The sequence below is a fragment of the Myotis nattereri genome (assembly GCF_964212035.1).
Source record: "Myotis nattereri genome assembly, chromosome: 5".
NCBI lineage: Eukaryota > Metazoa > Chordata > Mammalia > Chiroptera > Vespertilionidae > Myotis > Myotis nattereri.
The window spans coordinates 89,494,778-89,519,958 of record NC_138080.1 but is presented as its reverse complement, the minus strand read 5'-3'; the positions used below and the strand labels follow the sequence as shown (position 1 = coordinate 89,519,958).

The window sequence follows — 25,181 nt, the reverse complement described above, 5'->3', positions numbered from 1 at the left end:
TTCCAGGATGTTTCTGATTTCTTCTTTGATCTCTTTGGTAACCCAATCATTGTTTAATAGCATGCTATTTAGCCTCCAAGTATTTGAATTTTTTTTATTGGTTTTATTGTAGTTGATTTCTAATATAATGCCATTGTGATCTGAGAAGGTGCTTGATATTTCAATCTTCTTGAATTTAGAAAGACTTTGCCAGAATATACTTCTCAAGTGCACATGGGACATTTTCAGAGATTGGTCTATCAGAGATAGACTTTCAGAGATAGACCAATCTCTGAAAATGTCCCATGTGCACTTGAGAAGTATATTCTGTAGCTTGGGGGTGAAATGTTCTGAAGATGTCAATTAAGTCTATCTGATCTACTGAGTCATTTAGGATTGCTGTTTCTTTGCTGATTTTTTGTTTAGAGAAGTGGTTCTCAACCGTCCTAATGCTGTGACCCTTTAATACAGTTCCTCATGTTGTGGTGACCCCCAATTTCATTGTTACAAATTGAACATAATTAAAGCATAGTGATTAATCACAAAAACAATATGTAATTATATATGTGTTTTCCAATGGTTTAGGCGACCCCTGTGAAAGGGTCATTCGACCCTCAAAGGGGTCGTGACCCACAGGTTGAGAACCGCTGATCTAGAGGATTTATCCAGTTATGTCAATGGGGTATTAAAGTCCCCTACTGTGATTGTATTGCTACCGATCTCTCCTTTGATATCTTCCAGAAGTTTTTTATAAAAAATTTATTATTTTTTAATGTATTTGGGTGCTCCTGCATTGGGAGCATATATATTTACCAGAGTTATATCCTCTTGTTGTATCAATCTCTTTAGTATTATGAAGTGGCCCTCCTTATCTCTTGTTATGGCCTTCACTTTGAGATCTATTTTGTCGGATATAAGTACTGCTACCCCAGCTTTTTTATCATTTCCATTTGCCTAAAAGATATTTTTCCATTCCTTTTACTTTCAGTCTGTGTGAGTCCCTTGTTCTGAGGTGAGTCTCTTGTAGACAGCATATGTATGGGTCATACTTCCTTATCCATTCAGCCACGCAATATCTTTTGATTGGAACATTTATTCCATTTACGTTTAAGGTTATTATTGATAGGTACTTATTTGTAGCCACTTTTATTCTTTGTGCCTGTGTTCCTTCTTGACTTTCTATTTCTTCTTTTTACAATAGTCCCTTTAGCATTTTTTGCATTGCTGGCTCAGTAGTCATAAACTTCCTTAGCCTTTTTCTGTCTGTGAAGCTCCTGATTTCCCCTTCAATTTTGAATGATAGCCTTGCTGGATAGAGTATTCTTGGGTTCAGCCCCTTTCTGTGCAATGCTTTGTATACTTCATTCCATTCCATTCTGACCTGATGTGTTTCTGTTGAAAAATCATTTGATAGTCTAATGGGAGTTCCTTTGTAACTTTCTGTCTCTCTCTTGCAGCCCTTAAGATTCTTTCTTTGTCATTAATGTTTGCCATTGTAATTACATTTGTTGGTGTGGATCTTTTGGGGTTCATCTTGTTTGGGACTCTCTGTGCTTGTGTGACGTTTTTCTTCCCCAAATCAGGAAAGTTTTCTTTCATTATTTCTTCAAATAGGTTTTCTAATCCTTGCTCCTCTTCTTGTCATCCTGGCACCCCTATTACACATGTTACTTTGTTTCATGTTGTCCCAAAAACTCCTTTAGACTCTCCTCCTGCTTTCTAATTTTTTTCTTCAATTGCTGTTCAGATTGGGCGTGTTTCTCTGCCCTATCTTCTAACTCACTAGTTTGGTCCTCCCCTTCCTCTAGTCTACTGTTGAAACCTTCCATCGTGTTTTTTTTATTGTCGCTATATCACTCTTGATTTCCTCTTGATTCTTACATAAGTTGTTGATTTTCTCATCTGGTTTATGAACTGTATGACCATTACTCTGAATTCTTTTTCTGACATATTGCATGCCTCTATTTCATTTAGTTCCCTTTCTGGCAATTCCTCCTTTTCTTTCCTTTGGGGGTTATTCCCATTTTTGCTACCATCGGTCCAAGCCTTGCTGGCAGGATGCACAGGGCTGGGGCCAATGCTGTGGGCTTGGCAGACAGGGGGCGCAGTTCGAAACTCACCGGCGGGTTGCACAATGCCCAGGAACGATGCAGTGGGCAGGCAGGAGGGAGGCGCACTCCGGGACCCACAGGAACCCATGTCCAGGGAGGCTGGAGTCCTGGTGTCCGTGGTTCTGCACATGAGGTAGCTGGTCTTTGGCCAGAGTGCCTGTAAGGTCAGGGATGGCATCTGAGGCCCGTCTGGGTGATGCTGAGGCTGGGCTCCTAGTCACAGCAGCTCTCCCCTTTAAGATGGCGTAGTTTCTGTCAGAGCTGGACACCCCAGAAGTGATTTCAGTGGTAGCAGGGGCTGTCCATCTAGGAGAGTCCGGTCCACCAGCCCGTGAAAGTCCTGCAGGATCTAACTGTCCCTCCCTCATACACACACACACACACACACACACACACACACCGCACATCCACACACTCCCCTTTCGCTCCCTCAGTCACTCACACTCTCTCCCTCACTGCTGGCCACCACCTTCCTCCCCTTTATTTCTTGAGGACTTAGCTTTGCCCCCATTGATCAATATACTCCATAAGCCAATATTCTGGGATTAGCCACTTACCTCAACTGTGCTGTCATGAGAATAAAAAGGTATACTTGACACAGACTAAGTGTTCTATAAATACTATTGTCATTACTATCCATCCTTGTCTAGAACTTTACCAGTACCATCTAGAGACAGGGACCTGCCTTTCTGGCCCTTTCTTTTCTTTTGCTACTGTTTGAAAGTTCCAGGGTTTGGAAGGGACAGCTGGACCCTTCAAACATGGGGGAAACTCCTTTCAGCAATCCTCTCCCTGCACTATGAATGATCAGGGCACATACCAGCCCTTTCTAACACTAACAGACCTTGGTGTTGTGTTCCAGAACCACCCAGCCTGATAATAGAAAACTCTAGGAGTTTTCTTTGCCCTATTTCTAAGGGCTCTTTAATTAAAAAGAAGGAAATTGGCAGTGACCTCAGGGTCCCCTGGCTCTGTTTCTTGCCTCAACAGTGTTTGGGCAGAAAAGACACAGGGACACTCCTTCTTCTAGCCTCTGACCACCCACCAACCTCTTTTTCAGTTACCTCCTTCAGAACCATCTCAGCCATCCTCAGTCCCTGAGACCAGCCAACATCGTTTTTTTGAGCATCTTATTGCCAAGCAGCCATGAGCTCCCAAATTTGTCAGAATTATTCCACCAGGGTGGAGGCTGCTTTCAATTGTCTGGTCAACCTGCATCTGCAAGCCTTCTACACCTACCTCTGAGCTTCTATTTCAGCCACCAAGATATGGCTCTGGAGGGCATGGACCATTTCTTCCGTGAGTTGGCTGAGGAAAAGCACAAGGGTGCTGACTGTCTCTTAAAGATGCAAAACCAGCGTGGTGGCAAGGCCTTCTACCAGAAGGTGCAGAAGCCTTCTCAAGATGAGTGGGGTAAAACTTAGGATGCCATGGAAGCTGCCATGTCCTTGGAGAAAAACCTGAACGAGGCCCTTTGGATCTGCATACCCTGTGTTCTACCAGCACAGACCTTCATCTCTGTGACTTCCTGAAGAACCACTTCCTGGATGAGGAGGTGAAAATCATCCAGAAGATGGGTGACCACCTGACTAACCTCCATAGGCTGGCCAGCCCCAAGGCTGAGCAGGTTGAGCATCCTTTCAAATGGCTCACCCTCAAGGATGACTAGGAACCTTTAGAACCTAGAGGCCTTTGAGGACCCCTCTGCATCCCCATAGTGTCTGGCTTCTTGTTTGAACTTCTCCCTGAAACCATTAGGTATCCTTTTAACTCTCCCATGTTTTGAGCCAAATGTTAATAAAGTTTTTTGCAGCAAAAAAAAAAAAAAGGAAACTAAGAGTTATTGACTGCCTATTATATCTCAAACACTGTTTCATTTATTAGTATTTCAAGAAAACCATAATACAAAAGGACAAATAGGCTCAGATAATGTAATTCCAATGTTGCAGACCTACTGAAGAACTTCATGCTGAGGCCAGTTCTTTGAAATAGATTGTAGTAGCATATCATATTCTGGCCACCAGAGGGCAGAGGTAGACTACATAAAGGAGACAACTTAGCCAACTGAAGATACCTTAGGAGCAGTCACTTGTAATTTCTCTTAGAGATTGAGAGGAAAAGTACTGCAAAAGGAAGACTGAGAACTGTCCTTATCCCTTTATCCACACTTCTACTTCTTCCAAAGAGGTGAGAGATGTAGAAAGGGGAGGACATCTGGGAAGAGGCTTCACTGCAGGTATGGGGAGATGATGGGGGTGCAGATTATTGCTCACAAAGTGTTGCGCTCTAGTTAGGAATTCCACTCCCAATTCTCTTAATCAGTATAAGATGTTAGCTTCAATTGACTGATGAAAAAAATGTGACTCAAATTCACTTACCAAAATGCAGAGGTTGGGCAGTAGTAAAACATGAGTTAGATTTAGGAGTCACGTAACATGAAAACTGGAAGGGTCCTCAAACAGTCTAGTCCTCCTTTCCTCTTCATTGATGGAAAAATTAGTACCCAAAGTGTTGACCTACTCATCAGGATCACAAGCAAAAAGGAAAAGAATTGGGTTTCTTTATGCTTTATGGCTTTCTATAAGGACAGATCCTCTTCTTACAGTTGAGAAAAATTAATGACTGAATCACTCTCCAAAGGTAAAGAAATGGTATTTTAAAGCTCACTGGTGTACTTCTTAGTTAGAACCCCACCTTGCACTTAAATAATTTAGACACAGAATATTTAATTAGTATAACAATTTATTAGCAAATGACATAACACATATAGGATCTTATGTAGTAAACATCATGAACATATACTTCCAGAGAAAAAGGATCTGCTATTAACCAACTCCCCCTCTCCTACAATAGGCTGCAATCATCAATAACTCATTCTCATTCCATAGAGGTGGGGAACCTTTATTCTGCCAAGAGCCATTTGGATATTTATAACATCATTTGCAGGCCCTACAAAATTACCAACTTAAAAATTAGCCTGCCATATTTAATTAATTCACCCCTAATGTTTTGGCAGGGCCAAATCAAATGATTTCGCAGGCCTTGGGCCGGACACCCACCCCCCCACTGCCAAAGAGGGTTAAGCATGATTTATGTGTAACAGCATCAAGGCACTTGCTTTAATTAAAAAAGATATATGTGGTATAAAACATATTCCTAAAAGTCATTAACCTTGAATAATTGAAAAAAAAAAAAAGGCAGTATACTTTTTTAGTGAAGTGACAAGACTCAGAATTGGAGTTAACTCATATATCACCCTGTTATTGTCTTAATTTGTGTATAAAATTGCAAGGAGACAAAAGGTAGCATTTTATAAAGATTGATCTGTTCACACTAATTTTTGAGAAATCATGGCAGCATCAGAATTCAAACAGTAATTTCCCAACTGATTTGAATTAAAAGATAACAGCTTTTTCACTCCAAGTATTATCTTATTATTTTAGGGATGGAGAATGTGGCAGTGGAAGAGAACTTCTTAAAATAAGTTTATTAAACCTGCAGTTAAAAATCTTTTCTGGCTTAAGCTGCTTGTCTGTTTGACAACTAAAAAACCTTCAGTTAGAAATTTAGTCACTGGTATTTTGTAGTAAGATTGTGATTATATGGCCCTTTTCAGTCATAATTCAAGTCCAAAGAAAGGTTATATGCCTGGTTCCAGTGTAGACTTACAAACATACTATCTCCAGTAAAGGTATTTGGTGTCATTATTCCAGTTTTCATAATTCAATATATCCTTCCTATTTTACATCACTAAGAGGAAAAGAAAATACATACCAAACACCCTACAATCTAATATAATGCTTATTTAACATTTACTTTAAAATTTAAAGTGCAAAATACTTTTAAAAAAATAATCCTTGTCAGGATAAAAATTACCTTATAAAAATAAATCTCCACCACTCCCACATCCAAATTCTCCATTCCTAGTTACTAAAATATTTTTTTAAAAAAACTAAAATGTACCTTTAAATAGAATTTTACTTTAATAATAGGCTAGGATAACAAACCAGCTGGTATATTATTTTGGGCTGTTCCATTATAATTTTCATTCTTGTTATTAGCACTCAAATTAATGATTCCATTTATGATTATCTAAAATCTTCCTACCAGCGCTCTCCTCTTGGGAGCATGCCTGAGCCTTTTCCTTCCTCCCTCCCCCCACCAGGCAGTTACCTTTGCCTTTCTTTCTCCTGAGCTCCAAGGGCCCTTATTTTGCTTCTGCAACATGTTTCCTGAGCCCAGGTAGCCCCGCTGGCTCACTTCTATTACCTCTGTAACTTCCTAAATAAACTTAATCTGAAACAAACACACAAAAAATCTTTATTAAAAAAAAAAAAGCCAAATTACTTCAGAGCCTATAAGCTTTCTAGATCCAATTTCCTCCTTTTGCAGTTTTTAAGCCCAGTTTCAAATAAGGCATCACTATAACAGATAAAGAAAACATTGGGGGAGAGAGAGAAACATCAAAGAACAGAAAAATTAAGCAAAGTCTAAATCCTATCGATTGAGTTTTTACTACGTCACTGTGGAATCATTCCCTGAATAGACGGAGGCATCCCTGCCTCCTTCTTTGCCTCAACTGCCTGCCTCCTGCTAAGACCTCTGTCCAGGCTCAGTTCAGCTCCTCCATAAAGCACCTCCAAGTGCCACTTGTGTCACTGAGTTACCACATGGTTCGCCTACTGGATTTAGTATCAGAGTCCCAGCACCCGGCACAGAACTCTAGAGTTCTGCATAGATCTTCAGGAAGTGTTTGAGGAATTATCTACATTGATGCAAAAAGAACTTATAGTTCATCTATACCACTACAGAGAGGAAAACAATTCATTAAAAACTTTAATAAGGCTCACAGACCTTGAATTTATCATTATAATTCCTAGATTCAATTTTAAGTTCCCAAGAAATTCACTGCAGCCCTTTTCTAAGAGCAGAGCTAACACCCAAATTACTAAGAGAACACAATATACATTTAAAGACCACCATTTACCATACTGTAAATTTAGTGACAAATTTGGCTTCAATGTCTACTATTGTTTAAAAGCTAAGTCAGTCTACCTAAACCTTGTTTTCCTTTGGTCCTAATGAAAATTTTTTTAAAGTAACTGTCAACTAGACATCTGTCCATTTTACTGCCATCAGAAGCTCGGATAGTACTATAGTCACTAGTGCTCCACAGTAGGTCAACCTGGGCTTTTGCCCCAGTGCTGGCTAATGCATGCTTCTCAACTCTCTCATCTTTGGTGAATCTGTGCCCCTCTCCTTCTAGAAACAGAACCCAGTTTTGACCTTGCTCTCAAACTAAGGTGTGGCTTCTAATCCTGACCTCCCTACTGTTGTGTGGGGTTAACCAGGGATTGGATCCTATTCAACTGAATGCCTCTGTTTTCTCCCTTATTTAGTCAGCGGTGGTCTTTTCAATGATCTACTCCTTTCACCCCTCTCCTGAATGTCAATCCTTCGTCTCTCTGTGCATGGGTACCCTCCACTCCTCTTATTGTAGCAAATTTAAAAATAAATAAGGTTGTAAAGTTAACCATTAAGTATGTACACAATACATTTCAATTAAATGACCATTTTAAGATATTCAGAATTTTGTACGTTTGTCAATAAGCAATGAGAAAATGTTCATTTAGACACTGAAGTCTAGAGTAAGCAAGGTATTTTTGTATCAATAAAACTTGTAAAATATCGCATAGTGAACTGAAAATCCAAGGCTTTGAGCAAGAAAGCAAAGGAAATGAAAACATTAGTTTTGCTAGTGAATTAAGCTTTGGTTTCACGTTTGATTTCTTTAAATACCAGCAAAAAAATTTTAAGACATGTATGTATAAGCCAAACTCTACCCACACAGAAAGGGTAAGGTATACATTCTTGAGAAATCTTAAATGTTTTTACAATTAGTTACCAAAAGTAGAATCTCGTTTGTCTGAGTGGAAGAGGTACAGCGGGGCCTTGACTTACGAGTTTAATTCGTTCCGTGACGGAGCTCATAACTCAAATTACTCCTATGTCAAATTACTGTGACGTTCGCTGCGCCAACTAGCGGTGGGGTATCTGAAGTTGGCTTGTAACCCGAATTTTTTTGAGCTTGCAACTCAAAGCAAAAAATTGGCCGAGAGACGGCTCATATCTCAAAAAAACTCGTTAATCGGGACACTCGTAAGTCAAGGCCCCACTGTACTAATCAGAGCACAATTCAAGACTTTGCTAAATGCACAAAGCTCCAGAATTGTTCATATCCACATATGAAGAGAAAGGTTAGGTAAAGGTCAAATTCTGTTACTCCATTTTGCTAAGGAGTTTTTCAAATTTTTTGGACTTTTTTTTTACTGTGCTAGTGTTTGCTAAATTATAGAGTCGTCTTAAACATGTACTCTACTCTGTCAGGCAGCATTAGACATCTATAATGGTCTGGATTCAAACCTAGCTTTGGGGAGGAAGGCAAGAAAGATTAAAAACAAATGATTAACCAACAGAAAAGAAGGCACAGACGCTTCCAAAGGAACATCAATAATTAATTTGTACATGTTTTAGTGAAAACAAAGCTAATGCTTACTGCTTGCACTTCTATTTCAGAAAGACTATCAATCCCCAACTGACCCTTGCTAAAATGCCATGGGAAGCAAAGAAATCACTGCTAAGTAACAAATTCTTAAGGGAAACTGTCAATCATTCCTATTTGTAATCTGTCCTTAACAGTTTGCCTCGAGCTCATTTAAAATACTGTATAGAATCGCAGAGTCAGCATTCTGCCTTTTATCTGGCAAGCTTGTCACTGGTAATGAGACATAGCAGTTTAAGACAGATGCCATGGAAAATACACTAAATTACTGAAAGCTAAGGAATTATCTGCATTGGTGCAAAAAGAACCTATAGCTCATCTATAGCACTACATAAAGGAAAAAAATTCATTGAAAACATTAATAAGGATCACAAAAATTTCAAGTATGCAAGTTGCTATTGGCTAGACATTTTTCTTCTTTTCATCTACTTATCCAACTGATGACTAGAAAGACCCTGAATTTATCATTATAACTCCTGGACTCAATTTTTAAGTTGAGAAATAATCAGAAACAGAGACAGAGATCACAGAAAAGTCAGGGGGGGGGGGATTCTCATTATTTTTGCTGATTATGAAGAGCTCTTTGCTTACCTACTTACCCTAAACAAAAAGGTATGACGAAAACAACTGATTTACAAAGAATGTTCTGTATAATGTGAAGTTAGCTGGTAGGATTTCACAAACATGCTCAACCATCAGTCTCCTATGGTTTCCTGCCTTTAGGAAAGGAACAGTACTTTCCTATTAAAAGTCAGAGATCTCACTGCCATCTGGGGAGCAGAAACTGGGTATGGAGAAGTATAAATAAGAAAAAAACTTGAATAGCTATTACCTTGTGCTCCAGAGGCCTCTTGATCTGTTGGTACAATATCAGACACAACATTCTTTCCCTGCCTCCTTTCCACTCTCTCTCCAAAGAGCCATATCATATAGGCTAGAGCATATCTCATGTAAATGCCAACTCCACTCCTTTACCTCCTGGAGAAGGAAGAGTCCACATGCCTATCTCCTCAAAGAGGATGGTCATGCCTGGGCAGTGTGGCTCAGTTAGTTGAGTGTTGTCCCATGCACCAAGAAGTCACTGGTTCAATTCCTGGTCAGGGCACATGCCCAGGTTGCTGATTTGACCCCCAGTAGGGGGCGTGCCGAAGGCATCCAATCTGTTTTTCACGTCAATGTTTCTATTTCTCTCTCCCTTTCCCTTCCTCTCTCTCTAAAAAAATCAATAAAACTTTTTTTTTTTTAAAAAAAGATGATCATTAAGTTTAAGGGCTACTTCACAGTTCAATTCAATAGACATGTAATTCCAAGAGCACTCCCTATTTGCAAGAAAGCTTAAAACCACAATGTTTTCTTCTTTCTGATTCTGCCCAAGTATTAGCTCTGCTGCACTTTTGTATCTACGAAGGCCATCGGCTTCGAAGGAAGAATAATGTCTAGCCAATAGGATAAAATTTCAAGTATGCAAGTTGCCATTGGCTCGACATTTTTCTTCTTTTCATCTATTTATCCAGCTGATCACTGGAAAGACTCAGACCATTGGGAAAACATACTCCTTTCTGATTTTGACATTCTTCTGCAAAAGCTATCGCTTCATGTACACTATAAAAGAAGCTTTCATCTTCCTTTTTGCAATACTCTCCCCGGACCAAGGAATCCTTCACAGAGGGATTGCATTGAGCCAGCAGAACTTGTATGCCAATGGCTTCATAATCTCTGCGAACTTCTTTCAGCGTATGGATCCCTGCTGTATCTAAAAATTGGATTGCACTGCAGTCAATCACTATGGTATGGAGTTCCAAGGGATCATAGGAAAGTTTCACTGAAACTTCATCCTGAATTCCACTGACAGTCACTGTTTCCTTTTTTATCTTTCTCTTTGCTGCCTTCTTCTGAGCTGCCTTTACTAAGATTGGGTTGAGAGTTTTTTTGTATAAAGCAGATTTAAAACATTCTTTGTTTATGTAGTAGAGAGGGGCTACAAAGCGGAAAATCTTGATGCCCGGGTTAGCCTGAAGGTTTTTGTAAGCAGATGTGGATTCAAAAATTTCCGATTCTTCCACTAAGCCAAGCAATGAACTCTCCGGCTTCTGAGTACGGAGGATGACACAAAACATAGAAAAACAAACACCTATGAGCAGGCCTATTTCAGTACTTATCAGTGCAGTGGACAGCATAGTAACAAACCAGATAACTGTATCCATTCTGCTAACCCTCCACATCTTGGGCAGATCCTTAAATTTACATAAAGCTCCCCGGAGATTTACAATAGTGATCACACCAAGGACACTTTTCTGAAGGGAATAGAATAAAGGAGCTATTACCAGGAGAACCAACAAAAGAACCAGAGCTGTCACTACACTAGAAAGCTGAGTTTGGCAGCCTGTTGATTCTTTAACCAACGTCTTTGCAAGAGCTGCACTAGTAGTAAAACAGTGGAAGAAGGAAGGGATGATATTGCAAAAGCCAATGGCATACATTTCCTGGTTAGCTCTGACTGTATAGCCATGTTTCTTGGCAAACATCTCAGAAAGTGATACAGTGATAGCAAAACCAATGATAGACATAGCTATTGCATCTGTAGCCACATTAGGAATTAAGTTCCAGTCCGGTGCTTTGGGTGGCATAAACCCAGTGGGAATATGTCCAGCAACGCTGGTATTATATTTCTCATTTAGTTTTCCAAAATGAGAGGCTAATGTCGCTGCCACAACAACAAGGAGTTCAGTAGGAATCGGTGCCTTAAGCTTGGACTTGAAGCGCTCATTGAGTTCTTTGGTTGGCAAAAGAACCAAAAGGCACAAAAGGCTGGTGATGAGATCACAGAGATTGGTCTTATGGATGTTTCTGAAGATATGTATCCAAGTAGTGATGAGTGAGCCCACGCCACCACTCCGAGGAAGGCTGAGCCCAAGGAGATACTTGGCCTGAGATGTAAGAACAGTGAAGGAGGCACCAGTGACAAATCCACTCAGCAAGGCATCTGAGAGGTAGACGGAAACAAAGCCCACTTGAAAGAAGCCCATCGCTACCTGGAAGGAAGGATATACAAGTGTTAAATATAAATGGAAAGGAGTCACTAAATCCTGTATTACCCTGGCATTTTTTTTTTTTGCATGGAGACATATCAGAGCATCACAGAATATCAGAGCTAGAGAAAAACACACTCATATATCAATCCTCTCGTTTTAGAGACAGGGCTCATTTTACTGACACTCAGAGGACTAAGCACATTATCACTCATTAGCCTAGATGAGACAATAACTTAGGATTCCTACCTTCTTAAACTCCTAAAACAACTCTCTGTACACCACCTCTCTGCTTCATCCAAGCACTAAATAAAGCGAGCTACTCTTCCCCTTCCCTTATTGGTTCCAAATGCCTGTAATAGAGATGTAATGTTGGCACTGACTCCTGATGCCAGAAGGCAGGGGCATGATGACAATGGCAGATTAGTGGATTCTATAGGAGACCCAAGAAGAATTCCATTTCTAATCCTTTCTCCTGGTTGATAATATAATATAGTGTTCAACTTTTTCCTGTACAACAATCCAAGAGAACTACTATCTTAACAATTCTATAGGAAAGAGCGGGTGGTCATCTATAGTTTGAAAAACTCCTGCACTCCTCCTCTCCTAATCCCCATTCTGTTACCATTCCTGCCTGCCTGTTAATGCTGACTCTGCCAATAACCAACCTGCATAATCTCAAGCAAAGCAATTTTTCTTGACATATAAAATCAAGGAGTTGTATTAGGTGGTCTGAGGTCCCTTTCTGGTCTAAATTTTTACAACCAAATAATTAAAATCTGGTTGACTGAAATTCATTGGTTAAGGGGCAGCCTAGAGTTGAGAAAAGAGAAGCAGCTTTATCTTTCTAGAGAGTTAAACCAGAGTTTGAATTTTGGCTTTACTCCTCACATATCTTGAGCATTCAATAAATAATAGTTTTAATTATTGCGATATCTAAGATCCCTTACAGATCTGAGATTTCATGCATAGTGATTTCTTTGGTCAGAAACCCCCAATCTCATCCCATTGTTTCTTACCTGATAAACTCCAGCCATAAAAGTTACGGTGCTGCCCACTGTAATTGCATAACAACTTCTGTCACATATCCTGTCTGATGTCTGATTTAATGATATGCTCCCATTCGAAACCGTTCCTAACGACAGGGCAATATGGGCAGTGTCAAAGCCAGCTCTGTGTAGTTCTCGGTCAACTACCTCACCAATCATAAGGCACAGTATTCCAAAAATGCCCACAGAGATGTGACGGGAAGTCCCGAATAGGAAATAAATGATGCTTGCAAAAAAAGATGTATACAGACCATAGATGGGTTCTTGGCCAGCTAAAAGGGAGTAAGCAATCGATTGGGGCACCAACAAGATGCCCACAATTAAGCCGGACATCACATCTCCTAAAATGTTTTTCTTCAGGTCATATTTTGGGAGCCACTGCAAAAAGGGAAGGAAACCAAAAATCATATGTTTTGCTTTGGTTGGGCTGCACTGGCAACTCTTCTGTAGTTTTTTGATGATGAATTGCTTAAAGTTAGTATTTGATTTCTCTTGAGGCTCCATGTGGATCCTAGGATAATGTCTGCATTGATTTGTGGCTTCAAGTTGCTGGAAGTCAGTACTTGATTCCTTTTCAAGCTCCACATGGATCACAGATGGAGGACTGTATTGGTCTTTTCCTTCAAGTGAAAGGTCATGTTGCTCTGTATTTTCCGAAGACATTTCTGAAGACAGATACTTTAGCCTCCTACCCCAGAGAAAATACCAGAGTTACTTCATTAAGTAATTCTCAATGCTCAACATTTTAACAGCCCTACTTGTCATTCATGAGAGTTAAAAGGAGTTCAGTTTTGAGGTTAGGTATCTTACAGTCACATTTATTTGAGCCTCATTTGTCTTGATTAAAAAAAAAAAGAACCAGACCATAAACAGCCAAGTCAAAGCAAATAATTTACTGGACACAGGACTTACTGAGAGTAAAAATCATTTAAGGATTCTTTTCCATCCCTGCCTGGTTCCCCCTATAGTTTTTCCCTTCAGAAAAGGTATCAGGGTAGCCTATTTCCTCCTTTCTATATGCTATCAATTATCTTTTCAGGTTTTTCACACCCAGATATACTGCAAATAGGATCTGGTCCCAAACCTTCATCCCTACCTGCAAGTCCCTAAAACAAGGAAGATGGTCTTTGTTGTTGTTGTTGTGTGTTTTTTTTTGGGGGGGGGTGAGCGGGGGAAAGGAGGGCGGCTCTTTAAATAACTTCCTAATTGTTGAAAATAAACATAAGACACAGAACCTAGGCACGGAACCTACACAGAACCTAGAGACAGAAGAACTTCGCTGGAGAGAACATGGCAAAAGATCCTGGACAGAAACTGGCCACAGAACCTAGAGACAGAACCTAGCGAGAGAACGTGGCTGAAGAACCTAGAGACAGAACCTGGCTACAGAACCTGGATAGAACATGGCAAGAGAACCTGGTGACTGAACCTGGCTGGAGAACCTGGACAGAACCTGGTTGGAGAACCTAGCGAGGGAACATGGCTACAGAACCTGGCTGGAGAACCTGGATGGAGAACCTAGCAAGAGAACATGGACACAGAACCTGGCTGGAGATCCTAACCAGAACTTCACTGGAGATCCTGACCAGAACTTGGCTGGAGATCCTGAACAGAACTTGGCTGGAGATCCAGACCAGAACTTGGCTGGAGATCCTGGCTAGAGATCCTGGCTAGGCTGCTGATCAACTGAACGCTGCCTCCGAGTCTTTCCCTCTTCGCCGACTCCGTCCACACCTTTGGGGACCCCTGGACCTGCTGGGGTTGGACCCCAGCAAAGATAGACATGCCAAGTAAAGTTAGGGTTATATCAGGAAGATACTTGGTTGTCAGTCACATCTGGGAACAAGTCATTGGTTAGAATAGGCATGGCCACTGCGAGGGCATTAAATTTGGGATATTTACTAGATGTACTGGTTAACAATGCAGATTTTTTTTCAATAGATGGAGTTACACATATGTTGATATATATGTGATTTGATATGTATGCTATTTTGTTGTATTGACAACAAGCTTCAAAACTTCATATGTCAAATTTGCTGAAGGTTTTAACATCATAGATATTTTTACACTTAAAAATGTTGGATTTCATGCCAAAATAAGAGCATTTGTGGGAAGTTTTAATTCATTACTTTATTTTGAAGAAAAGTGCTGCTGAATACTTCAGGAAGCTTATAGTAAACATGCTCCATCTCAAGATACTTATGAACGCTGGTTTAAACACGTTAAAAGTGATGATTTCGATGTGAAAGACAAAGAACATCCAGGCCAACCGAAAAAGTTTGAAGACCAACAATTACAAGCATTATTGGATGAAGATGTGTGTCAAACTCGAAAACAACTTGCAGAAAGATTAAACGTTGCTCAGCAAACAATTTCTGGTCATTTACAAGCAATGGGAAAGATTTTAAAGGAATGAAAATGGATGCCACATAAACTGAATGAAAGACAAATGGAAAACCGAAAAGTCATCAGCAAAATGTTGCTTCAATGGAACAAAACTCTTTTTTGCATTGAATTGTGACTGGTGATGAAAAGTGGATTTATTTTGAGAATCCCAAATGCACAAAATCATGGGTTGATCCAGGTCAACCATTAACATTGACTGCAAGGCCAAATTTGCATTTGGTGAGATCAGAAAGGTGTGGTGTATTATGAACTTCTAAAACCAGTTGAAACCGTTAATACTGATTGCTACTAACAACAAATAATCAAATTGAACCACATTTTGATCGTGAAATGACCAGAATGGGCCAGAAGACACGGCAAAGTAGTTTTGCTTCATGATGATGCACCATCACACACTTTAAAACCAGTTAAAGACACATTAAAAGATCTTGCCTGGGAAGTATTAACCCACCCACTGTATTCACCAGACCTTGCTCCTTCAGATTATCACTTGTTCCGATCGATGGCACACGCACTTTCTGAGCAGCACTTCAAAACATACAAAGAAGTGGAAAATTGGGTCTCTGAATGGTTTGCCTCAAAACAAGAAAAGTTCTATTGGGACGGTATCCACAAATTACCTGAAATATGGGGGAAATGTGTAGCTAGAGATGGACATTACTTTGAATAAAACATTTTTGATGTTTCTCTTGAATAAAAAACAAAACAAAACATAAAGAAGTAAAAGCAAGTGAAAGAGTAAAAATAAATGTGTTGTTTTTTTTTAAAAGAAACTAGGGCAGAATGCATTTAGGTCTTTGAACAACACTCCTTTGCTTGGTAGGAAAGAGGATAGAGAAGCTGATACAAGATGACATGAATGTCAAGAGCCTGGGTGGGCTGACTGGGCAAGTGTCCGATATATGCTCTGGAAAGTTTTGGTCTATTCTACTTTCTTTTAGTATAGAGTCATATCTGCCGTGTTCATGCAAATAAAGATTCGCTTTACTGTTCTAAGTACACACACTGAAGGGAGATATAATGTTGCTCTGTACTTCTACTTGGAGGGTAACTAGGTAGTCCTGCATCTCTGGGTCCTAAACTACAGAACTAGTGCCATAAGACCTTCCACTAGTAACTATAGGAAAGCGAAGAAAATAAAATGAACCAAAAAGAAGGGGCAACTAAAACAACAGAAAAATCTTGTAATAAGAGGTAAAAGAGGAGGAAAAAGCAAGAGGTTCTCAAAGTATTACACTGTTTACCAAATAATTCACAAATCAGTGTCTCTGTATTAGCTGCTTGCTTAACTTAGCATGGCCATCCACCTCTCTGCCTGTCAAGATCCTAATCATTTTTAAAACCCATTTAAAATTCAACCTCTTATACAAAGAACTGACCAATCTCTCCTAGCCCAAATGAATCATTATATCCTCTCTGTCCCAAAGCATTCTGCACTCCGTTATAGTACTAACCACACTCTTGTATTTGTTCAGTAGGATTCTCTCCAGCTCTGGGAGGAAAGGACATCTTGTTCATCATTGTAATAATCAATGAATGAAATATTGTAACTCTCAGAGAACAGGCTTACAAAATGTTTGAATGAAAAAATAAATTTATGACTATAGCCAGAGAGAGATAAAATATACTAGATGGAGGACTCAGGAAGTTTTCTGTTTTGGAACTGACAGAAAAATAGGACCTTGTGAGGTTCTATAAACGTAATATTACCAAAATGTCATAATCCAGGACCCAAGACCCATTTAAGAACACAAGATACGTAAAACCACACACATTAATTTTGTTTAGGATGAAGGATCATTCCACTAAACAAAAGTAAAATAATAGCTACTCTGATAGTTTTTAAAGTATACAAGGAAAAAAATAATAGATATAGATGGCTACATACCCTGAGCAAGTCAATCAGATTGGTGGATACACACAGGTCTTCATTCCTCAATGCAACCAATCTGTAACTCTCTTTTCACTTCCTACTTTCAGGCCACTCTCTAGTGCACTTATGTCCTGTCATTCTGTTTTGGACAACTCTTGGTGATTTGTGGGTCAAAAGTCTTTTCCAAACCTAAGATATGCAAAAGGGACATAAGAAAAACGTAACATATAACTATTTAGCACTTAAGTTTACGTGTCTCTCACACTAGAGTAACTAGAGCAGTGATGGTGAACCTATGACACATGTGTCAGAGGTGACACATGAACTCATTTTTTTGGTTGATTTTTCTTTGTTAAATGGCATTCAAATATATAAAATAAATATCAAAAATATAAGTCTTTGTTTTACTATGGTTGCAAATATCAAAAAATTTCTATATGTGACACGGTACCAGAGTTAAGTTAGGGTTTTTCAAAATGCTGACATGCCGAGCTCAAAAGGTTCGCCATCACTGAACTAGAGTATACATTCAAGGACAGACACCAAGTCATTCTCATTTCCACATAACCCAGCACTAACACGATGCCTCACACCTGATATGTATGGCTATGTATCTGTTTATTGGTGAAGTTTTGGTGAAGTTTCAAGTAAATATAATGAAGACAAAAAATCTTCCTTATATTCTCTTATCACAAATTATTAGCACTGTTCATTTATGTGTGATGCAAAAAGAGCCACCATAGGGCTTATAGCAGTACTACAAGCACTATGACATACTGATTCTAGTATAAAGCCCAATATAAGACAAAATAATAAAATACCCAGGAAGAAAATAACTTAATGTAAAATCATGATCAAATATATTAAACTAGAGGCCTGGATTCGTGCACCAGTGAGGTCCCTCAGTCTGACCTGCAGGGATCGGGCCGAAACCGGCTCTCTAACATCCCCCGTGGGGTCCCAGATTGCGAGAGGGCACAGGCCAGGCTGAGGGACCCCATCAATGCATGATTGGGGCAGGAAGAGACTACAGGAGGGCTCCAGGGTGTGTCCGGGACATCTTTCCCAGTCCCACTTGGCTGGACCCCAGCAGCAAGCTAACCTACCGGTTGGAGCATCTGCCCCCTAATGGTCAGTGTGTGTCATAGCGACTGGTTGAAAGGTCGTAAGGCCAGACACTTAGCATATTAGGCTTTTATTATATAGAACCAGAGGCCAGGTGCACTGTGGGGGGGGGGGAGTCCCTCAGCTCGGCCAGTGCCCTCTAGCAGTACAGGACATTCCCCGAGGCAGTCAGACATTCCCTGAGGGGTCCTCAGTGCTGCCGCAGAGGCAGGAGAGGCTCCCGCCACTGCCACTGTGCTCGTCAGCTGTGAGCCCGGTTTCTGGCTGAGTGGCGCTCCCCATGTGGGAGTGCACTGACCACCAGGGAGCAGCTCCTGCATTGAGCGTCTGCCAACTGGTGGTCAGTGCACATAATAGCGACTGGTCATTCCACCGTTCAGTCGATGTGCATATTAGGGTTTTATTATAAAGGCTAGTTACATGCACAGTAATTCCCTGCTTTCAAAAAGATTTCAAATACACCTCCCATTTGCCTCCTTAATAAATCTGAGAACAGTGTATGAATTCCTATCTCTAATATGAGCAAAGTCAAAGTTTAGTCACTTGCTCAACTGGTAGAACCAGATTCCCAAACCTCATCTTCCAATTTCTAAGCTTAACTCTCTAAAATACCACATGGCCCCATGGCAGGGGGTGGGTTATAAAGGGTCAATAGGAGAAAAAAGGGCACATACGGTGGCCAAGTTCTCAACTCATTTCTGGATTATGGTTAATTTTAATTGGTGAAGGGAGCACACTGCTTGACATAGGTTTGGTAAAAGGTTAAGAATAGTTACTTTTACCTTTCATATTACACACCTGCATTGGTAATATTTTCATTTTATTTTTCCATTAGGAACAATGTTGTAAAATTTACGTCTGTAGCTACATTTTGGTTAGAATAATTTGTATCCCAGGCAATAGTCAAACAAGGCAAGCAGGCTCTTGTTTCCACTTACTTTGGCTGCCCCTCTAACTGGAGTGCTAGAATTTTTCTCAAATGCTGCCTTAATCAGTTCCTTGCTAGACACGATATATAAAATAGCACTACTGCCGCCACCACCGCGCTGCCCGCTTGGGCACATCCCTGCCTTCCACTCCTATCTCCTTTACTTTGCTCTATTTTTCTCCCTGCCCCTCTCATCATTGCCTACCATGCATTTACTTTTTTTTCTATCTTTCCCATGAGAGCAATAACCTGCTGTTTTATTAAATTATTAGCAAATACTGTTGAATGAATAAATGAAAGAAATGTCTTGTAAAAAGGAGTTACCCCTCTCTGTCCACCCTCCACACACAATAACCAAGCTTGTGTCAAGACGTTATACAGTTTAGCAAGTATCTGCCTGGGGGTTTATGCTCACTAAAAGTTATGTCAATAATCAAAAATCACCCCTAGCCCTAGCCAGTTTGGCTCAGTGGATAGAGTGTTGGTCTGTGGACTGAAGGGTCTCGGGTTCGATTTCGGTCAAGGGCATGTACCTTGGTTGCAGGCACAAACCCAGTAGGGAGTGTGCAGGAGGCAGCTGAATTGATGTTTCTCTCTCAACAATGTTTCTAACTCTCTGTCCCTCTCCCTCTCCCTCTGTAAAAAATCAATAAAATATAAAAAATATATTTTAAAAAAATCACCCCTAGTAAATCTCATCTAGATCTCTGCAAAGTCCTGTGTCATTTCCAGATCTTCCCCTAGGAGGCAGCAAATTATAGTACTGTACTTACTATATTAAACCAGAGATCTATTAAAATGCAGGTTCCCAGGCAAGTCCAGAGATGAGATCTAAGACTCTGCAGCCTGGATGATTCTGAGCCAGTGAGCTGAAGGCCAAACTTGGAGAAATACTGGGTATGATCTGGAGTCAGACAGATCCCAGCTATACTGTCTAACAGCAATATGGAACTGGGTGAAAAACTTCATTTTACTCAGCATCAATTTCTCACCTGTAAAATGAGGACAGCATCACTTACTTGCAGGCGTGTTAAAAAGCTAACACAAGTAAAGTAACTAGCACAGTGCCTGACATATAGCATTTGCTCAATAAATGATAGCTACTAGTCTCTGACCCTTGAGAGTCATGAAGGGGCAAAAAAAGGGCTCATTTCCAACAGGTTTAACTCTCCATTTCTTGACTCAATTATTTATTTATTTATTTATTTATTTATTTATTATTTTTTCGTGTGTATGTTAATCCTCACCCAGGATATTTTTCCATTGATTTTTAGAGAGAGTGGGAGGTAAGGAGGGAGAGAGAGAGAGAGGGAAAAAAAACATGGATGTGAGAGAGACACATCAATTAGTTGCCTCCCCTATGCCCCTGACCCTTCAGTCCACCCAACCCCTGCTCCATGAACTGAGCCAAACCAGCTAGGGCTTGACTCAATTTTCATAAACAAGAACTTCTGCTTAACCCACTATTGGATAATCACATTAGTTCCAGATTTCACATACAGAGCCCTAGGGACAAAGGTGTGGGAGTGGCGGGGAGGGAGGGGAAGAGGAGAGGGGTGGTGGTAACAGAACAGGTACCAGAAAGGAGTTTAAGTCTTGAATGCTTCTAACTCTCCATAGTCCCCAATCCGTGCCAGGAAAGGGCCCCGTCTGCCGTCCTCTGAGTTGGGGAGTACAAGCCCTCGCTCTGCACAGGATCTGCTGTGTAATTCTAGGTAAGGCCCTGGTCCCCATCCATCCACGAGAGAATTTCAAGTGAGTCTATGAATCTCCAAGAAGCCCATTCAGGTCCTGATTTATACTTAACCAGGTGTGTGATTTTAAAGACCAAGATAATCAAGTCCTCTCTGGTGTCCAGGTCGCAGTCGCCCGTTTGTGGGGGAGGAGAAAGAGGGTTGGTGTTGGCAGCTCATTCTCCTGGGTTCTGCTCCCGGAAATCTGGGTTCGACGTGGCTTGACGAGGACCCGACCGAAGCGCAACGCTTTTATCTGCGACTGCGACGTGCTTGGGGCACTCGGTGCGACGCGTGGGCTGGAGGGAGGAGCCAAGCACTCAGCCGGAGGAGCCGGGCCGGCGGGGAGCGGGGCTTTGACACTTGCCCTGCCCCGCCTCTGCCCACCCACGGAACAACCCCGACCGCGGGCTGCCCGCGACGCCCACGGCGACAGCTGGTCCGGGCCTCCTCCCAGCACGCCTGGGGCCCAGGCCGGGACCACCCTAAGGGCAGCCGGCTGGCCGCGTGGAGGCCGGCATCGCTCCCCGGCCCTCCGCCCTGCTCGCATCCCCTCCCCTCTTCTCACCTCTCAGGTCCGGGCCGCCCCGCGCGATGAGGCCCCGCGCAGCGTCCTCCGCGGTGCGGAGCTGAGGGCACACGACCGCGCGGGCAGTGGCTGCCCGCCCGGAGCCAGCCTCCCTTTTACCGGCTCGTCCCCTTCCCCGCCCATCTTCCGGCCCCGAGGAGGCGGGGCCCGGCCGGCCGGGGGCCGGGACCCGGGGGCGCGGAGACCAGGTAGCCGCCGAGGGGTGCGGAGAGCTAAGCCTGAGCGAACGCCCAGGCCGTGGCAGTCACGTGGCACCGCGGGCAGGAGACGCGGCCGCCGGCCAATGACCGGGCCGGGCTGGAGGGGGTGCCGCCCCCCCGCCGCTCTCCTCCTCGCGATTGGCTGTCCTGGCTGGAAGGCCACGCGTCCCGGATTCTGGGGCGGTCCCTGCTGCTTCCCGCGGTGGTGAGTCCGTAAGTGGGTGTTCCCGGCGTCTCCACCTTAACCCGGGGGTGTGGCGGGGAGAACTGTCCGGAACGGCGCGGGAGCGCGCTGCCCGGAGCCGGAAAGTGCTCCGCGTTTGGGGGTCTCTGGCGCCGTGGGACCCGGTTCCTTCCCCAACCCCTTTACAGACGGGGAAATGGAGGCCCTGAATGGGAAAGGCCGCCTAGAAAGTTAGATTTTCCTACCCGAGTGTAACTTATTCTCCATCCAAGGGCCCAAGAGCCAGAGGCTCTTTTTAAAATGGAAAAAAAAAAGGTAAAATAAATATAAAATGTCATTCCAATTCCCTTTTAAAGCCCTCAGTGGCTTTCCTTGACATTTACAGATAAACTAAAATCGTCCCTGTTATCTTTAAGGTACTGGATGTCCTCTGGCTCCTCCCTCCCCGCTCTCCCCCCCCCCCCCTCCGGACCTCTGCGGGGGGCCTGTGAGCTTCGGGTACCTGGTTTCTTCCTGGGTCTCAGGTCTCAGCCTAAGGCCTCCCCCCTCAGCGACACATTCTCTGCCAGTCACATCCTATTATGCCGTCTTGATTTAATCTTGATTTAATCAGCCGGAACTGTCCACTCTCTGACCAATATATATATATATATATTTTTTTTTCTATATTCAATATATATATTCTATATATAGAGAGAATATATATATATATATATATATATATATATATATATATTCATTCAAATTCAAAGGCCAGAGTTTATTGTTAGTTTTATGGGGCTTTTTTGTTTGTTTGTTTTTAGCTTTTCATGAATAGACAGCTATGACTGGAACCTAACAGTAATTCCAGGCAGATTTGACAATTTACCAGCAGAATGACTTGGATGCTTTTGAAAACATAGCTAAGAGCAGACATCTCAACGAGCGTCGTCATTAGTCAACTGTTCAGCCTGACAGTCTTTTTCACTGCACACGCAAGAGTGCACTGGAGTGTGTTTTCAAGTTTTCTTTGAAGAATCTTTATATTTTCCCCGGTGTACCTGCTTTCAATTTAAACATAGATATGACATTCTAAATTTAGGGCCCAAAACATGACTTTGATTTGATTTTGATGTTGAGTATATATATTAAGTTATTCATTCTTGTTTATAGCCTATGGAAGCCCACTGGGTGGTAAAGGAAGAAGACTTGTGAAGGAAGCAAAATGGTTAACTTCCTTTCCTTCCCTTTCCAGTGAACCTCGTCACAGTCATTTAAGGAACTCCCTTTCTTATCTAGAGATGATCCTCAAGTTTCTGTCACCCACCAGATACAGAGCTTCCAGTGCCAGAAGCCATATCAGGAAACCGAACACCCAGGTTCACTCCTGACTCTACCGCTTATGACTGGAGACAAACCACTTTGTTTCAATGGACATCAGTGTTTTCACCTTTTATAGAGCCTGCCTCCAGAGTCTTGAGGGTCAAGTAAGACAAGATGGAAAGTACTGTGTCTACACCTATAAGCTGCAAGATAAGCAGAATGGCAACAGCTGCCAGTTTCTGGATATTTACTTATGGATGCACAAACTCTTCACATTCACTATCTTATTTAATCCTCACAGCAGCTTTTTGACAAAAGGAGGTGTTATATTATGATCTTCCTTATAGGTGAGGAAATGAGACTCAGAGATGTTAGGTGACTTGCCCTAGTTCCCACAGTTAATAAGTGACAATAGCATGATTTTAACCTATTTACATCTGACTGCAAAGCCCGCTCTTACCCACTACACTCACTGTGTTAGTCAAATGGAAGAATCCACCCCCATGTTTGCCTGGAATAGACACCGATAAACACTGGCTCAATTTAATAATGGTTATCATTTTCTTTCTCTTATTTCAGATGATTTAATCTATATTACAGATGAGGAAACTGAGGCTCTGAATATTAAATTACTTAATAAGGTCATGCAATGGACAAGTAGTGATTTTGAGGTGGCCTTTAGAACTGGGCGCTGTGAATGACCCAATGCCAGGATGGTTCCAGAGAGGAAGCTTTGGGTCAGCCTGTCTCCCTTCCAGTCAGCCACCCAGGCTGCTATTTAGTGCCATGGTCCCCCCCCCCCCCGCCCCCATGTACACATCCCTGGGACTCCATGGAACTGAACTGTGGCCTGCCACTCCTACCTTACCTTGATCAAAGCCCCAGCTCTCTGCAGTGGGAATCTAAGGTGAAACAGAAAACCAAATCCCTGCTAATGGAGAGCTGGCTAGTAATCTGCTTTTCCTTGATAACAGCAGGTCAGCACCCCAGCCAACCAGAACCCAGGTCTCTTTACCCCTCCCATCTAAGCCTGAGTATTTTTCCTCCTGTTCACAGGGGTGACTGGCAGCCGGAGGCTCACATTTTATAGCCATTACTCTGTCCCAAACTGCTTTCTAATAAGAAACTAATGGTGTAGTAAGTGGGGGGTGTTTGGGCCAGCAAATAAGTCATTTCAGGACAGAGGCCACTTCAGGATTCCCAAGGACAGTCACTTCCTCTGAGGCCCCAAAATAGCGGGCCCCAAACTGACTCCCATGATTGAATGGGTTATTCCTAATTTGCTATTCTGATTCATTCTCACTGCTGTACGTGCTTTCCTTAAACACACACACACACACACACACACACACACTTATTGTTCTTGGAAACAGGTAACACGTGCAAGCAGATGAAACAAATTTAAAAAATCAGTGTTTACAGTGAAAAGTAAATCTCCCTCCAACACTTCCCATTCTTACCCCAGTGTCCCTTTCTGCCCAGTGTCCCTTTCCGGAGGCAAACACAGCATCAGTTTCCTATGGTGCCTTCCAGGTTATTCTATATCAGAATTCTCAATTCTGGCTGCACATCAGAATCTCTTGGAGAAGTTTTTTTTTTTTTTTAATTGATTTTTAGAGAGAGAGAAAGGGAGAGGGAGAGAGAAACATCCATTGGCTGTCTCCTGCATGCCCCCCTACTGGGGATCAAGTCTGAGACCTGGCATACGCCCTGTCAAATAATCTAATCTGGCAACCTTTTGGGGCATGGGATGACACTCAACCAACTGAGCAATACGGGCCAGGGCTCTTGGAGACCTTTTAAAAGATAACAATGTTTGGGTCCCATCCCCAGATATGATTGAATTGGTGTAGAGTGGGAAAAAGCATTGGTAATATTTTTAAGTCCCCCTGCTCCCAGGAGATTCTAATGAACACCCACAGTTGGCAAACCAGCGATCTATGCATATACAAGAATACACACACACACACACACACACACACACACACACACACACACACACAAAGGGGACATTCAATATACACTATCCTACAATTTTAAAAATTTAATATTACACCTTGATGATGTTCCATGTCAGAGCATACAGAATTGCTTTCTGGCTATCTATTGCT

General features: G+C 41.9%; 1 protein-coding gene and 1 pseudogene across 2 annotated transcripts; one reads left to right on the top strand and one right to left on the bottom strand.

Moving 5' to 3' along the window:
• Positions 1-3,168: 3,168 nt before the first annotated feature.
• LOC308519092 (ferritin light chain-like) lies at positions 3,169-3,871 on the top strand (annotated as a pseudogene). The gene has a single exon. The product of its transcript is annotated as a ferritin light chain-like (transcript).
• A 4,547-nt stretch (positions 3,872-8,418) lies between these two features.
• On the bottom strand, positions 8,419-21,642 carry SLC26A2 (solute carrier family 26 member 2). Its single transcript, XM_081093500.1, has 5 exons — positions 21,364-21,642; positions 20,641-21,094; positions 17,025-17,198; positions 12,701-13,418; positions 8,419-11,684 (listed from the first exon to the last, which is right to left on the bottom strand). The coding sequence occupies exons 4-5, from the start codon at positions 13,391-13,393 to the stop codon at positions 10,155-10,157; spliced, it is 2,223 nt and encodes a 740-aa protein (XP_080949626.1). The 5' UTR covers positions 13,394-13,418; positions 17,025-17,198; positions 20,641-21,094; positions 21,364-21,642; the 3' UTR covers positions 8,419-10,154.
• Positions 21,643-25,181: the final 3,539 nt, after the last annotated feature.